General features: G+C 33.9%; 1 protein-coding gene and 1 long non-coding RNA gene across 2 annotated transcripts; one reads left to right on the top strand and one right to left on the bottom strand.

The window, feature by feature from the left end:
• The first annotated feature begins 220 nt into the window (after positions 1-220).
• LOC126819611 (exosome complex component RRP40) lies at positions 221-7,856 on the top strand. Its single transcript, XM_050547737.2, has 4 exons — positions 221-418; positions 5,110-5,259; positions 5,468-5,619; positions 6,011-7,856. The coding sequence occupies exons 1-4, from the start codon at positions 227-229 to the stop codon at positions 6,222-6,224; spliced, it is 708 nt and encodes a 235-aa protein (XP_050403694.1). The 5' UTR covers positions 221-226; the 3' UTR covers positions 6,225-7,856.
• A 2,489-nt stretch (positions 7,857-10,345) lies between these two features.
• Positions 10,346-14,540, bottom strand: LOC126819612 (uncharacterized). The gene is made up of 3 exons (XR_007679700.2): positions 14,409-14,540; positions 12,276-12,329; positions 10,346-10,432 (listed from the first exon to the last, which is right to left on the bottom strand). It is a non-coding gene; the product is annotated as an uncharacterized LOC126819612 (long non-coding RNA).
• Positions 14,541-14,559: the final 19 nt, after the last annotated feature.

Below are 14,559 nucleotides of genomic sequence, written 5' to 3'. Positions count from 1 at the left end.
TACTGCTCTGATTTGATTTTTTCAAAATAGAGAACGAAAGAAATAACGGGCTTGAAACTCGGAAAATAATATACAAAAAAACACCTAAAACATTTATGCGTCATAATTATTCTATAAGATGAAGTCTTGAAATAAAAATTATATTAAATTATATTCTCGCTATACAAATGTGAAATAATTCTAATTTCGTTTCGTTTTATTATCAGTGCTTCAAAAATTTAGTAACATGGCTGACCATGTGGGAAGTTTGTTTTTACCAGGAGATTTAATTCAGAATTTGAAAGAATCAGAAGCCACAAAGAAAATTTTACTAGGTCCAGGGTTACGCCAAGAAAATGATCTAATACTTGCTTCAAAGCCCGGTATTCTTAGATTTAGAGAACCCAATGTTTACTGGATTGATAGTCCTCAAAAGCGGGTTGGTTCGACTTCATTATCATCATCATGAATTTAGAATATATTACCAAGTATAAGTCACAGACCAACTAAGCCCTTATGTCAGAATGTTACCAAAGGGTTATAGACATAACGGCCCTAAACTCTAACAGCCCAAAAATTTGGTCAGAATGGCCCCAAAATTTAGTCGAAAAGGACAAAAAAATTGGTCGAAACGGCCAAACAATTTGGTCATAACGGCAAAGAAACAAACAAACCATTTTTTACATGTAGAAAATGATATTTATTAACAAAAATATTGCATAATAGTTAATATAAATACATACAATACATAAACCACAGGAGTCTGACCGTCTATCCGTATATATATATGCATACACCATGTCCATTCAGACAATATATAATAAAAAAGAACAGGAATGCAATGCCTGTTGAAGACTCGATTTTACCTGCTCTTGCTTCGGCTTGTTTTTTTCCAACAATTCATAATGTCAGGCAATCAAACCACTGTCGATTCACTCAGATATGTTTTTTCTTCAATCTAGGCATTTTGATTTGCATAAATACTCCCACAAAACAATATCATAGCCACTTGTTTCCAATATTTACATTATTTTCGTCCATTTCCATTTTGTCGTTGACGTCACACAAAAACCTAACCAACCTCTGAAGTCTTGTGTACTTCCGCCTCAAAATGATGAATATTCAAGAAAAACCTGGCAGAAAATGTATATGCAAACCCTCTTCTTCGATTCTACACCCAAAAGTCAACAAAAATCGCCATGCAAAAGAGGGAAAATGGAAAGGGAGAGAAAAACTAAAAATATCTTTGACACTTGTTTCAATGGTCTAGTCACTGCGGATTGATTTTGTGTGATGTCAGCGCATGGCGGCAGTGACAAAATGGAAATGGACGAAAATAATGTAAATATTGGAAACAAGTGGCTATGATATCGTTTTGTGGGAGTATTTATGCAAATCAAAACGACTAGATTGAAGAAAAAACATATCTGAGTGAATCGACAGAGGTTTGATTGCCTGACATTACGAATTGTTGAAAAAAAACCGAGCCGAAGCGAGAGCAGGTAAAATCAAATCTTCAACAGGCATTGCATTCCTGTTCTTTTTTATTACATATTGTCTGGTTGGACATGGTGTATGCATATATATACGGATAGAAGGTCAGATTCCTGTGCATAAACATTAATTTAATACATAAAAAAAAAAACATTTATTGCATAATAGATAATATAAATACATACATTACATAAAGATTAATTTAATACATTAAAAAAAAATTACATATAGATATTCCATTGTATATCTCCTTTACACTACTGGACCATGAACTCTGGTACATATCCCTAGCAGCATCGACACACTGATATTACCTTCTTTTGTACTTGTTCAACGAATTGAAAATTTCATCTTGTCTTTCTGTTCTATTTTTTATCAAATACCTGCGAAGTTTCCCCTCAAACATCAGAGCACATTGGAGTGGCAGAAGTAAATCGGCTGATCTTCTTCTAAAATTTTATTTGCTACTTCTTCAAATATCCTGGCTGGCCTGAATGGATTGGAGATGGCCATTTCTTTTACCTTTATTTGATAACCAGCGGCTGCCAGGCAGGATACGCCCACATTTTCGAGAGATGGAAAGAGAACAAGCTAACAAGAAAGTGATTTTTCCTACTATCAAAGGCCATAATTCAGGAAATTACTATTCAATATGAGAACGAACGGCGGCCATTTTGTCTGTCAATTTTCACGAAATTCGAACTCAATCTTCCTTAGGGTGTAACGGTAATATAATAATACGGTCTTTTAAATCGGATAAAAATTATGACCTCTATAGGGTCCACAAGTTAAAAACGCCATTTTTCGTACAATCAGGGGCCATAATTCAGGAAGTTACGGTCCGATATGCGCGAAGATCGAAAGGAACCGAGATCTTTGGGTTATAAACTTACATTTCAAGTTTCAAAAAAATCAGATAAAAATTGTGACCTCTATAGGGTCCACAACCTTGATATACCATATTTTTACGCTATTTGAGAACGAAGGGCGGCCATTTTGTCTGTCAATTTTGGGCCGATTTTCACGAAATTCAAACTCAACCTTCCTTAGGGTGTAACGATGATATAATAATACCTTTTTTTTTAAATCGGAAAAAAATTATGACCTCTATAGGGTCCACAAGCTAAAAACATGATTTTTCGTACAATCAGGGGCCATAATTCAGGAAGTTACAGTCCGATATGCGTGAATATCGAAAGGAACCGAGATCTTTGGGTTATAAACTTATATTTTAATTTTCAAAAAAATCGGATAAAAATTGTGACCTCTATAGGGTCCACAACCTTGATATACCATATTTTTACGCTATTTGAGAACGAACGGCGGCCGTTTTGTCTGTCAATTTTGGGCCGATTTTCACGAAATTCGAACTCAACCTTCCTTAGGGTGTAACGGTGATATAATAAAACGTTTTTTTAAATCGGATAAAAATTATGACCTCTATAGGGTACACAAGCTAAAAACACGATTTTTCGTACAATCAGGGGCCATAATTCAGGAAGTTACAGTCCGATATGCGCGAATATTGAAAGGAACCAAGATTTTTGGGTTATAAACTTACATTTCAAGTTTCAAAAAAATCGGATAAAAATTGTGACCTCTATAGGGTCCACAAGCTAAAAACGTGATTTTTCGTACAATCGGGGGCCATAATCTATGACGTTTCGATCCGATACATGCCAATATCGTAAGCAGCCGAGATCTTATGGGGATAAACCTATATTTCAAGTTTCGTCAAAATCGGATAAGAATTGTGACCTGTAGAGAGTCCACAAACAATTGTGGACGGACGGACAGGGCCGACGGCATAATACGTCCACATGAAAATGTGGGCGTATAAAAATAAATGGTTAATGTTTATCTCATATTACCTAATCAGATCAGAGGGTGTGAAGTACCTAATTAGGGATTATCTAATCAGTTGATTAATTAGTACTCACCTCTTTCCTTTGAATTACAGCATGTAATTTGCCGGTTAGCTTCGGTGGTTATGGGCTATTTTTCCACTGACAAATTCTTCAGGACACATGGTTTGTATAACAGTAGCACCACATTGATGTTTTGTTGTCCCGTCTCTCAATTGAAGACTTCTTGACATATTTATTATATCCATTTTCATCTCCTAATTTATTTTTTCCTTGTGTGTTATTTTGTGTGTTAACCAATTTTAACGAGACTTTTGATATACACGGATGATTGTATTGTATGTTTTTACCAATTTTCAACCAATTAAGTGTAAATAATTTAATTAAATCAACCTGTCCATAATATCATATCTAATGTATTGGATGTTAAATCTTTAATAAACAACAACAAACAACACTAATATTTGCTCAGATATATTGTTTTTCATTAAATTAAATATGTTTGGCCGTTATGACCAAATTTTTTTGCCGTTTTAACCAAACTGTTTGGCCGTTATGACTAAAGTTGGGCCGTTTTGACCAAACCAGTTTTTGGCCGTTATGGCATAGGGCCGTTATGACTACATCCCTTACCAAAACATTACACTCGCCCTGTACGTTCAGAACCCATCCTATTGAATCCATTTCGAAAAAGAATCAGCCCCCAGGCTGTGTCAGTCTCTACTGTGAATGCCTGAACAATGTAAAGGAACATTTTAGTGAGAAAATAAGACCTTGCTTACCTCGCTAGAGTCTGTATGTGCAACACAACATTCTGTTAAAAATAAAAAAGTATGTCCCCTTCTGCTAAACGGCTTGGCAAAAGCCATTGAAATCGAAATATAGGGTAACGCACAAATTTATGTAACTCGGCCATATAAGACGAAATGAAATTTAGGTAAGCAGGTGAAACAAAATTGGATATGGAAAGTGGGTCAATTGATACATGTTTATATCAGTGAGATAGAAGCCTTTCGAATTTCGTTGCTATCTGATATTGTGAATATTCTTAACAACAAAGGTTATTTGATCAGCTTGAAATTTATATGCTTAGTTCACATCAGTGAGACAAAGAACACTTTCAAATCACGGCAAGAGTTTTGCCCATGCTTAATTTATAGAATTATAGTAAATGTGTGAGCGACAAAAGAGAGCATCTTATATGCTTGAAATTCAACACTTTCTGTTAATTTTTTAATAGCCTCTTGAGTTATTGTACTTGCTCACTTTGTAGAAGCTTGTGAACACTTTAGTGAGAGAAGTTATCATTTAATCTACTTGATTGTTCAGATCAGTGAACAGAAGAAATCCATTGAATTTCAACAATCTTGTGAATGCTTCATTTTAAGAGCAAAAATGATCATTTAATTTCAAAAATTTAATTCTTTGTTGTAATAATTACATCAATTTCTGCTAATTACCTCTAGTGTCATTGCCCTTGATTAGTTGCAGAATCTTATCAATGATCGGAAGTGGTCTCAAAATATCGTGGGGCCTTTTTCAGAAACAGATACGTAAAAGGATTAATAACAAACTTCTACATGTATTTCCCCCATTCTACTGATTAGGTAGTGTTTTGTCATCTACCATATTTCTTTTCTATACATGTAGTTTGATAGGCATGCTTTACTGAATATTTCTTGTGTGTGTATGATGTTAAATTGATTTATGATATTGATAATTAATTTAGAAGATGTCAATAAATCTCTTGTTTGTTCATGTTGTTTAATAGTATGTACCAGTGAAAGGTGATGCTGTTCTTGGTATAGTAACACAGAAAATGGGTGACGTGTTCAGAGTAGATGTTGGAGCAAGTGAAGCAGCTACCCTGCCATATATTGCTTTTGAAGGAGCAACTAAAAGAAATCGCCCTGATGTAAAGGTAAAAAGAATAAATAATAGATCAGCACTGCAGATAACTGAATTTCATCTTTTCTGTCTCTTTTAAAATTTTCTGAATATACTGCATGAAGTGTAGAATGCTGGTTGAATCTACAATCTAATCTACAAAAATCTTCAACATATATACGGTTTATATAAACAGTTTTATTTCCATGCTACTATTCACTAATATTTCACTCTAATTACAGGTGGGTGACATTGTATTTGCAAGGTTCTCTGTTGCTAATAAAGATATGGAAGCTGAACTTGTATGTATTGATAAACACGGTCGAAGTAATGGCATGGGTGTAATTAGAGATGGTGGATTTTTACATCATTGTTCTATAAATCAAGTTAGAAAGTAAGAAGTGATGTTATTTATAAACATATTTAATATTACCATATATTTCAAGTTATATTCTCATTTGACCTTGTATTGACATTCTAGTTAATAAATTTAACAATTATGTGTACATAATTAAAGGACCAACATGCCAAAATAAAATTCAAAATATACCATGCAATCAGAAGTTCTTTTAAAGCAGAAGTCCAGCCATTGCAGATTCTTTTCTCTTTTTGCTTTTAATTAAATATCTTGTATTGAAATAGTTTAAACCCAAGTACATATTGGTTTGTCATTCAAGCTACATGTATGTTATTACTACTATACAATAATCATTATCAATATTCCAACAACTGGAAACAAGTCTACAAAATCCTTTCACTTAATCTTTACATGCCATTTGTTTCAGAATACTAAATCCTGAAAATGTTTTGTTGAAGACTTTGGGGAAAAATATGAAATTTGAGACAGCTGTGGGTATGAATGGTAGAGTGTGGGTAAAAGGTCGAAATATTAATGAGACAATAGCAATTATAAATGCGCTTGCAGTATCAGAATTCATGACCAACGAACAGATATTATCAATGTGTAAAAAATTAGCAGACTCTCTTGCGGGTTTCTGACTGACAACACTGAAAGGCCTTCTAGTGGAAATATAGTGGAAGTGGCAAAGGAAGATAACAAGGAAATTTGACATTATTAGCAATAGCTATATACTATAAACAGCACAACAAACATGTGTTTTTGGTCATTGATGTTTTGTCATCAATCATTGGTACTCATAGATAATGAGAGAATACAAGGATACATTGCTGGTGCACCAGCAGCCTAACATCAATGGTGGAATTATAGACATAATATACATGCAAGATTTCATAATTTATGAAAGGTTCATTTCAAGCATATCATCAATTCCCATAACTTCTTGTTGGATATTACATGCACATGTCTAATCCCAAGTTAAAAAATGATATACAATTGTTCTGTGGTTTATTAAAGACACATTATGGGAGATTCGATAACGAGTTGGCAGGTCTCACTATAATAATTAAAAACTAGATAACGTAAAGGCAATTTGCAGAAAATTTCATTCAAATTGATCCACTATGAACCGAGAACTAAGCAAATCAAATTTCTGCCTAGCCTCGGTCATCATTACTAAAGTCAGTACGATAAACAGCATAGTCTCGATTATCCATTTAATCGTTTAATGGAGAAGGAAAGTTATGCAGTAAATTGGCTCACAATCCACTTAAGATCGCAGGCTAGCGATGCCATCTAGAGTTGATTATGGTCTGGATAGGTTAATTAATGTATAATTAATAATTTAGATAACATTTCAGGCCTAAAGAAAGACCTGCAATAGACAGGATAATGCATGTTTAACTATTAGATAATTACATTATGTTGTTTAAATTATGGTTTAGATCAGTTTTCAATTTTGACACTGACCATCCAACATACAGGTTATATTTATCAACTGATTGACTTGACATTTATACACTAGAAGCCAAACAAATTTCTTTTTTTCCTGATAACTATTTCATGAGTTGTTACTCTTGATCAGGTTTATGTCTCGTTTATGAATTCTCCCAATGCCCACAAAAGAATGTGGCAGTGTTTGTGGACTGCTAGGTGATTTTGCTGATGTGGGTGTATGTTACGTTAAATGGCAATCTATCTTATTTATTTATGTTGTTATGCACCATAGCACATGAGAGAATTTACAGTAGAATTTCACAATTTCAGCCTGCATTACCAGGCTTGAAAAATTCATAAAGATCTATCTAAACATGTTTTTATTCAATCTCTGAAGATTCTTGAGATCAAGTGCTGAATTACATTGTTCCACCTAGATAAAATAGTCACTTAATTCAAAACATCCCAATTTTGTAAAATTTTATTTTTTTTTCATAATACTATATAGAGGTATATATAAAAGAAAAACAAAACAATAAAATATATTTACATGTACGCTCTTTTTAGATCAGTTTAACTACATGTACATCTGTTTTTTTTAAAAGAATTCTATGATTTCAAAAGTCAAAAAGGATTTTCTTTATGAAACATAAATAAATCCATTAAAGCTTTAAACAATTACTAATACCATGGTTTTCATCATATATTTGTTCATGTAAAGATCTGCAATCAATCATAATGCAGAAAATTGCATGTATTATCATAAATGATATCTTAGTAAATAAAATGGATTGTAAATATTTTTTTTTTTTTTTCATAGAAGAGATTTTTTTCTACACAGATTAATCCACACTTGAAATATCACATTCACAGAAGTCAGTTTATTTAAATCCTTACATATGGTTTAAACATTGAAACTTTCTCCACAGCCACACATTCCTTTTATATTGGGATTATTAAATATAAATTCTGATGCTAATGCTGTTTCAGAATAGTCCATTTCTGTTCCTAGTAATGTCAGCTGTGCTTTCGAATCAATATACACTTTTACACCTAAAAATATAAAACATTCAATATTACATGGTAGAAAAACCAAATTATAGCATTCCATCGGCAGCGGGGTTGTCCCTTCCACCTAGAAGTCACTCTGTCACTTTAACTTTGGTACTGAATATATGTTTATCTAGACATTGAAGTGCACTTCAGATTCCTCAACCATAGTTTCATACGTGGTCATTATGCATAGAGTTGAAAAAGATCCGACATAAAAGAGGAATGAGCATTTTAAGGGGGGGCTTATGTCGACCTTGCAACTGAAAGCAACTGGCGTTTCGGCAACTGGGAGCAACTGAAAGCAACTGAATGCAACTGAAAAAAGTCGACCTGAGCGCCTCTTACAACTCAAAGCAACTAGTTGCAGTCAGTTGCAGATGTTCAACTTTCTGTAACTGGCGGCAACTAGTTGCAGTCGACATGAGCATTCTTGCAACTGGAGTCAACTTGTTTCTATGGAAATAAGACACCCACTTTTCAAGTTTTGATGATGTTGACATAATATACTAATAGAATTGTAGCAAGACCGACCATGCCTTTGGGCTGTGTCTTCTAAGTAATTCGCCATTTTGTAAATCACATGATGAATAAATTAACAGTCACGTGTTCAGTGTGATCGCTATCAGTTCAGAGTCGACATAAGCGCTCCGAAATCAGTTGCTCCCAGTTGTCCTCAGTTGCTGATATGATCGACATAAGCACTCTTGAAACTGACTGCAACTAGTTGCTTTGGTTTGCAAAGTCGACATAAGCCCCGCTTTAAGCAATAATGTGAATTTCTTGATATGTGCATGACAGGCATATAACCATGATTAGCTACAGTAGCAATGCTAACACTATGGCTCATTAGTCTGATATCAGATGGATAACAAGCCAACAGTGAGGCTGATGTCCCCAGCCGAAATCCATAAATAAATAGATGACACTTTAATTAAATCACACATTTATTTTTTTCAAAAGTATCCAGCAATCAAACTGTAAACTAAGTTTCATCACTCTCTATCAGATAGAATCAAGATTATCTTATCCCAAAGCATCGACCAATGAAATTGATTAGCTCTGCTTAGCTTCAGTTTGAAATATTAATCAATGAACTCAGTCAAGACATTCACTTAATGAACATCTACATCAAGTTTAACCATTCTACCCATTTAAAAGCAGAGTTGTTATGTTCCAAAGTCTTGACCAATCAAATTGCTTATTGCAGCCTAAGCAGAAAATTCTCACCCTCGAACTTAGTTAAAGTAATGATGTAATGAATCTATATTCCGAGTTTCGTCGCTCTCACTTCATTATAACTAAAGTTATCGTGCCCCAAAGCATAAACCAATCAGATTGCTTATCTCTGCTTACCGTAAGCAATGTTCATCATCAAACTCCATCAAGGCATTCACCTACACCAAATTTGAACATTCTACCTCATTTACAAAAAGAGTTATTGTGTTCCGAACTCTCGACCAATCAAATTGCTTATCGCTCTGCTTACCCTCAGCAGAAAATTTTCATTATCAAACTTAGTCAAGGTATTGATGTAATAAAGCTATACACCAGGTGTCCTCACTCTCACTTAATTAGAACTAAAGTTATCGTGTCCCAAAGCATCAACCAATCAAATTGCTTATCTGTGCTTACCCTAAGCAGAAAATTCTCCATCAAGGCATTCACCAATAGACACCTATGCCAAGTGTGAACGTTCTAACTCAATTAGAAAGAGTGATTGTGTTCCAAAGTCTCGACTAATTAAATTGCTTATCGCTCATCTTACCCCGAGCAGAAAATGTTCATTATCAAACTTAGTCAAGGTATTGATGTAATGAAACTATACACCAAGTTTCATCACCCTCACTTAATTAGAACTAAAGTTATTTTGTTACAAAGCATCATCAATTAAATTTCTTATCTCTGCTTACCCGAAGCAGAAAATGCTCATCTTTGTACTCCATCAAGGCATCAACCTAATAAACGCCTACACCAAGTTTGTACATTCTAGCTCAATTAGAAGGAGAGTTATAGTGTCCCAAAAAGTGTGATGGACAGACAGGCAGAGGGACGAACCCATTTTAATAGTCCCCTGCTTTCTTCGAAAGGTGGGGGACAAAAATACAGCATATGAAATCTTTGGATTGGCTATGTAATCCATGGAAGTGCTCAATAGGTAGTAAAATTTGTTATTGTTTTAAACTTAGATAAAGACTAGAGTATAGACATTAAAGAGATTCTTTTTATATTTTTCATCACTGATCAAATTCTTACCATCTTGTTGAACTTCCTCATCGAATTTGCCCTTCTCACTTGCATAATCTAGTGTGTAGGACAATCCATTACATCCCCTGGTTTTAACACCAATTTTAACTCCAATCTAAAGAAAAAAACATCAGCAATTTGATCAGTTGGGTGTGTTGCATAAACAAATCAAACATTTCAAAGTTAAGTTTATACCACAGAACCGCTGTTAAAAGAATTTTCTGCCAGAGAGAACTTGATACAAACTAGGTTGTTTAGGCAGTAACATGTGGTTTCATTTTTATTTCTATAATTTGCTTGTACAAAGGGGTCTTTACACATGGGAGGAAACTGGAGGACCCAGAGATAACCCATGAGGTTGGGCAGACAGGTTAGACCTTTTCGGCCACCATGTTTCTACTTAATATAGTCGCTTTTTATGTGCAATTTACGGAGCCATGGTGGTTCAGTGAGTAAGATGTTGGCTCGCTAACTTGGAGGTCCCATGTTCGATCCCAGTGTTGGCCAAGAAAGTTCATCCGGATTTTCAGGTGTGGTTCTCCCTTGTAAGTGATGCAGGACAGAGGGCCTGACAAGGGACATTGTATAGTCATTCGGATGGGACAAAAAACCTGAAGTCCCATCCCATGTACACATTGGTGTACATGTAAAAAAAAAAAAATCCCTTGACAGTTGGAATTCAATAAAAGAGTAGGCTGTAGCATCACTGTCTGGGCAAACTTTCCCTCATAGCACACTGTATGGCGCATGTCTGTCTTCATTAGCCCAGTCAGAGCAAAACAGTATGACGTTAAACTTCATTTCATTTATTTGCAACTGATTGGGTAATGATTTGTCTAGTTGAGTCAAGTTCACATGTTAATTGAACTTGTCTCCAGCTGGTGATGCGTAATGTTAATTGACATCAGTATTTACAAAGATTTGGTGAATTGAAAATCCTATCGATCTGCTGCCAACATAACAAACAGTCGCTATCTTTATTTGCCGTGAACTAAACTGATGGGCCTGATTTTAATTTGATGAATCCAAGTCAGGATTACCTGGGATGTTATCTAGAAAGCTTTGGTATTTTGAGTACATTGAGTGGATTAAACAGTGGAAATTTGATATTATCCAAAAAATGCAAATCGCACATTGTTACTTTAAATAACATGTCTCTCACGGCTATTATTCTACATATATTTAATTGACGCGTATACTACATCGTTCATCAAGTGTGCATTTTGCATACCGATAGTCCATTGGCCAATCACGCTATTATACCGAGATTTCGTCTAACGGGTGTGACGCGAGGCAGGGTAAGCTTACTTTTCCGGACACCTGTTACCACTGTTTGTCGTGTATTTTGAACAGTCCATTTGCTGATTACACTATTTTGCCTATACCGTTTTTTTAGGACTACGATTTTTGTCTAATGGTTTGGATAGTTCGTTCATACTTGGTTTTATTTTATTTAAAGCGGAAATTGCAAATTTTTAAGTTATGTTTTTAAAATTTGTTAAAATAAAGCCTGAAAATAGATGGTATCCATAAACAGTCCTACCTTGTTAAAGAATAATCCTATTAATCCTATAATTCACTATTGCCAGCTGAGAAATTGGCAAAAATATCATTTTCCTCTTCATTTTCAAACGTTTGAAAAAAGCTACATGGTGGAGAATAGAAAACAAGGGAGGTAATTGGGAGGTAATCGTGTTATTATTTCCTGTGTAAATGAGTTTAAAGTGTGAGAATGACACCTATGATCGTATAATTGTGAGTTGACAACCTATTGAGCAAAAGACATAGAAATAATTACCTTTTGACTTTCTTAGAAAATTTGCAATTTCCGCTTTAAGTAATTGTCACTGTATTGTGGGGCTTATACCATGAAATTCAAAAACATTCAATCAGTACACCCCCCCCCCCCTTAAATCAGTAGGGGATTCAGCTACTTAGTCTCCTTAAAATCTACTTACCATATCAGGTCTTTCTTTCATTAAATCTTTTACTTTCTGAACAGCATTAGAAGTCTGTAAAGAATGAGCAGTTAAGAAATGAAAAACTTATATATACATTTATAACTCATAACTTTAGGCATAAGGTCCATACTTTAGGTCTGCGGGCCAGGAACAAGAAAGAATTTGAACTCAAAACCTAGCTGTGATTTTTTTTCCTGAATAAACCCGAATTTGACTTTATATTGCTTTTCCATTGTCCCAACGGTCCGTAGATTTACCCAAAACAACTTTAAATTACCCAAAACAACCTACCTTTTGAATAAAACAACACATTGTTTATGATTTTTTCTTTCTTTTTGTATGTATAGGTGATTAATATTCCATAAACTTTACCTGTTTTTTAATAGTTTGGAAAAAACAGAAATAAATAGAAGATCAAAGTAAGAAAGACAACTCTTATTGTTATTGTAGTAAGTTTTGGTCGTTTCATCCCAAAACTGTTTCATCCCGGACTGTTTTATCCCAACTAAGTTTTTAAACAGGCTGTTTCTACCCCAATGGTATTGAAAAACCATTTAATTATCTGAGTGAGTGTTGAGTTTCATTTACATATTGTTAAATAAACTGTTAAACACTTAATTAATGATTATGAATTAATAATAAAAACATTTAATCAACTGAGTGAAAGTGCCAACTGCAGGTCTTTCTTTAGGTCTGAAATGTTATCTAAATTATTAATTAGACATTACTTAACTTATCCAGACCATAATAAACACTTGATGGCATCACTAGCCTGCGATATTTACTGGATTACAACCTGATCTGCTGTTTCTGATTAAATCAAAAAATGGATAATCGAGACTATGTTTTTTATTGTACTGACTTTAGTAATAATGATCGAAGCTAGGCCCAAAATTCAATCGCTAAATACTCAGTTCAGGGTGAATCAATTTTGTTGAAATTTTCAGCAAATTCCCTTTACGTTATGAAGTTTTTAACTGTTGGAGTGAGAACTACTGCTCTTTATCTAATCTCCTATAATGTATCTTTAAGTTGTATTTACATATAAATATGAAGCCACATAAAGTAACAAATAATTTAATCTTAACCTCATTTTGTTTTTTAACATTATTGATTAGGTACGATACGTACCATTATTTTCTATCCCATGTCAATGCTAGACTTGCTTGAGATAGTTCAGTAAGTGATATAGATATTAAAAGACCTAACATTAGTGATGACTAAAAACCATTAACAAAAGCGGTTGAGACATGCTTCCCAAATGCACACAGAACTTTATGCTCTAAACATTTAAAAACAATGTTGGTGTTAAAAATAAAAACTCTAAATAGTCTAAACGACAAAGTGTTTTAGACAAATTGTTTTGTAATGCAGGTATTATCAGTGCTGATGATACATTCGAGTTTGAGAAGGTTGCTCAGATCTGTTAAGGTGACGAAGATATACATCCACTGTTTAGTAACTATTCGGAAAGAATCTTGAAATCAAAACTATGTCTCAATGTCATCAATTTAAGCAAAAACGACCACAATTGGACAAACAACAACTGATTGGTTGGGATGAAACAGCCTAGGGTGAAATGGTTTTAGGCACTGTATGCTATGATGACAATAAGAGTTGTCTTTCTTGTTTTCATCTTCAATTACTGTTTTAGAACTATTACAAAATAAAATGTAAAGTTTAGGAAATATTAATCACCTGTACTACTATATGTAATATAAGAAGAAAGAAAAAATAATAATAATATGATGTTTTATTAAAAATACAGGTTGTTTTGGGTAATTAAAGTTGATTTGGGTAAATCTATGGACCCTTGTCCTAACTCCCACATCCCATTCTTAAATGTTTATTCACTTTGTTGTTCCCTTCAATTCTTCCAAAAATGAAGAAACCATCATTGGCATCAAATCAATTGTGAATTTTAAATTGTCAGTTGGGATAACTCTATCATGGCAAGAATTCATGTACTTCCGATATTGACGGAGTATATGATATTATTAATTACATATTTCATACACATCGTAGCCTAATACTTTTAGTGGTAGTTTTTATACAATATTCATCATAATTATACATAATTATAATTCAATGATATCATTTATATTGACGTATGGCTTATGCAACACTGACCGAATAACCATGCCAAATTTCAACAAAATTCCAGCTTTGTCTTCAAATACAAGGTAATAAACTAAATTATCCATGGATTAATAAACTGGCTTACTAATACTAATGGTGCTTTATGGGGTATAAGTTTTTTCCCCTGTACTGCCTTCACTGT

This window comes from Patella vulgata, chromosome 4 (assembly GCF_932274485.2).
Source record: "Patella vulgata chromosome 4, xgPatVulg1.2, whole genome shotgun sequence".
Lineage (NCBI taxonomy): Eukaryota > Metazoa > Mollusca > Gastropoda > Patellidae > Patella > Patella vulgata.
The sequence above is the reverse complement of the archived record's forward strand: the minus strand, read 5'-3'. Positions and strand labels throughout refer to the sequence as shown.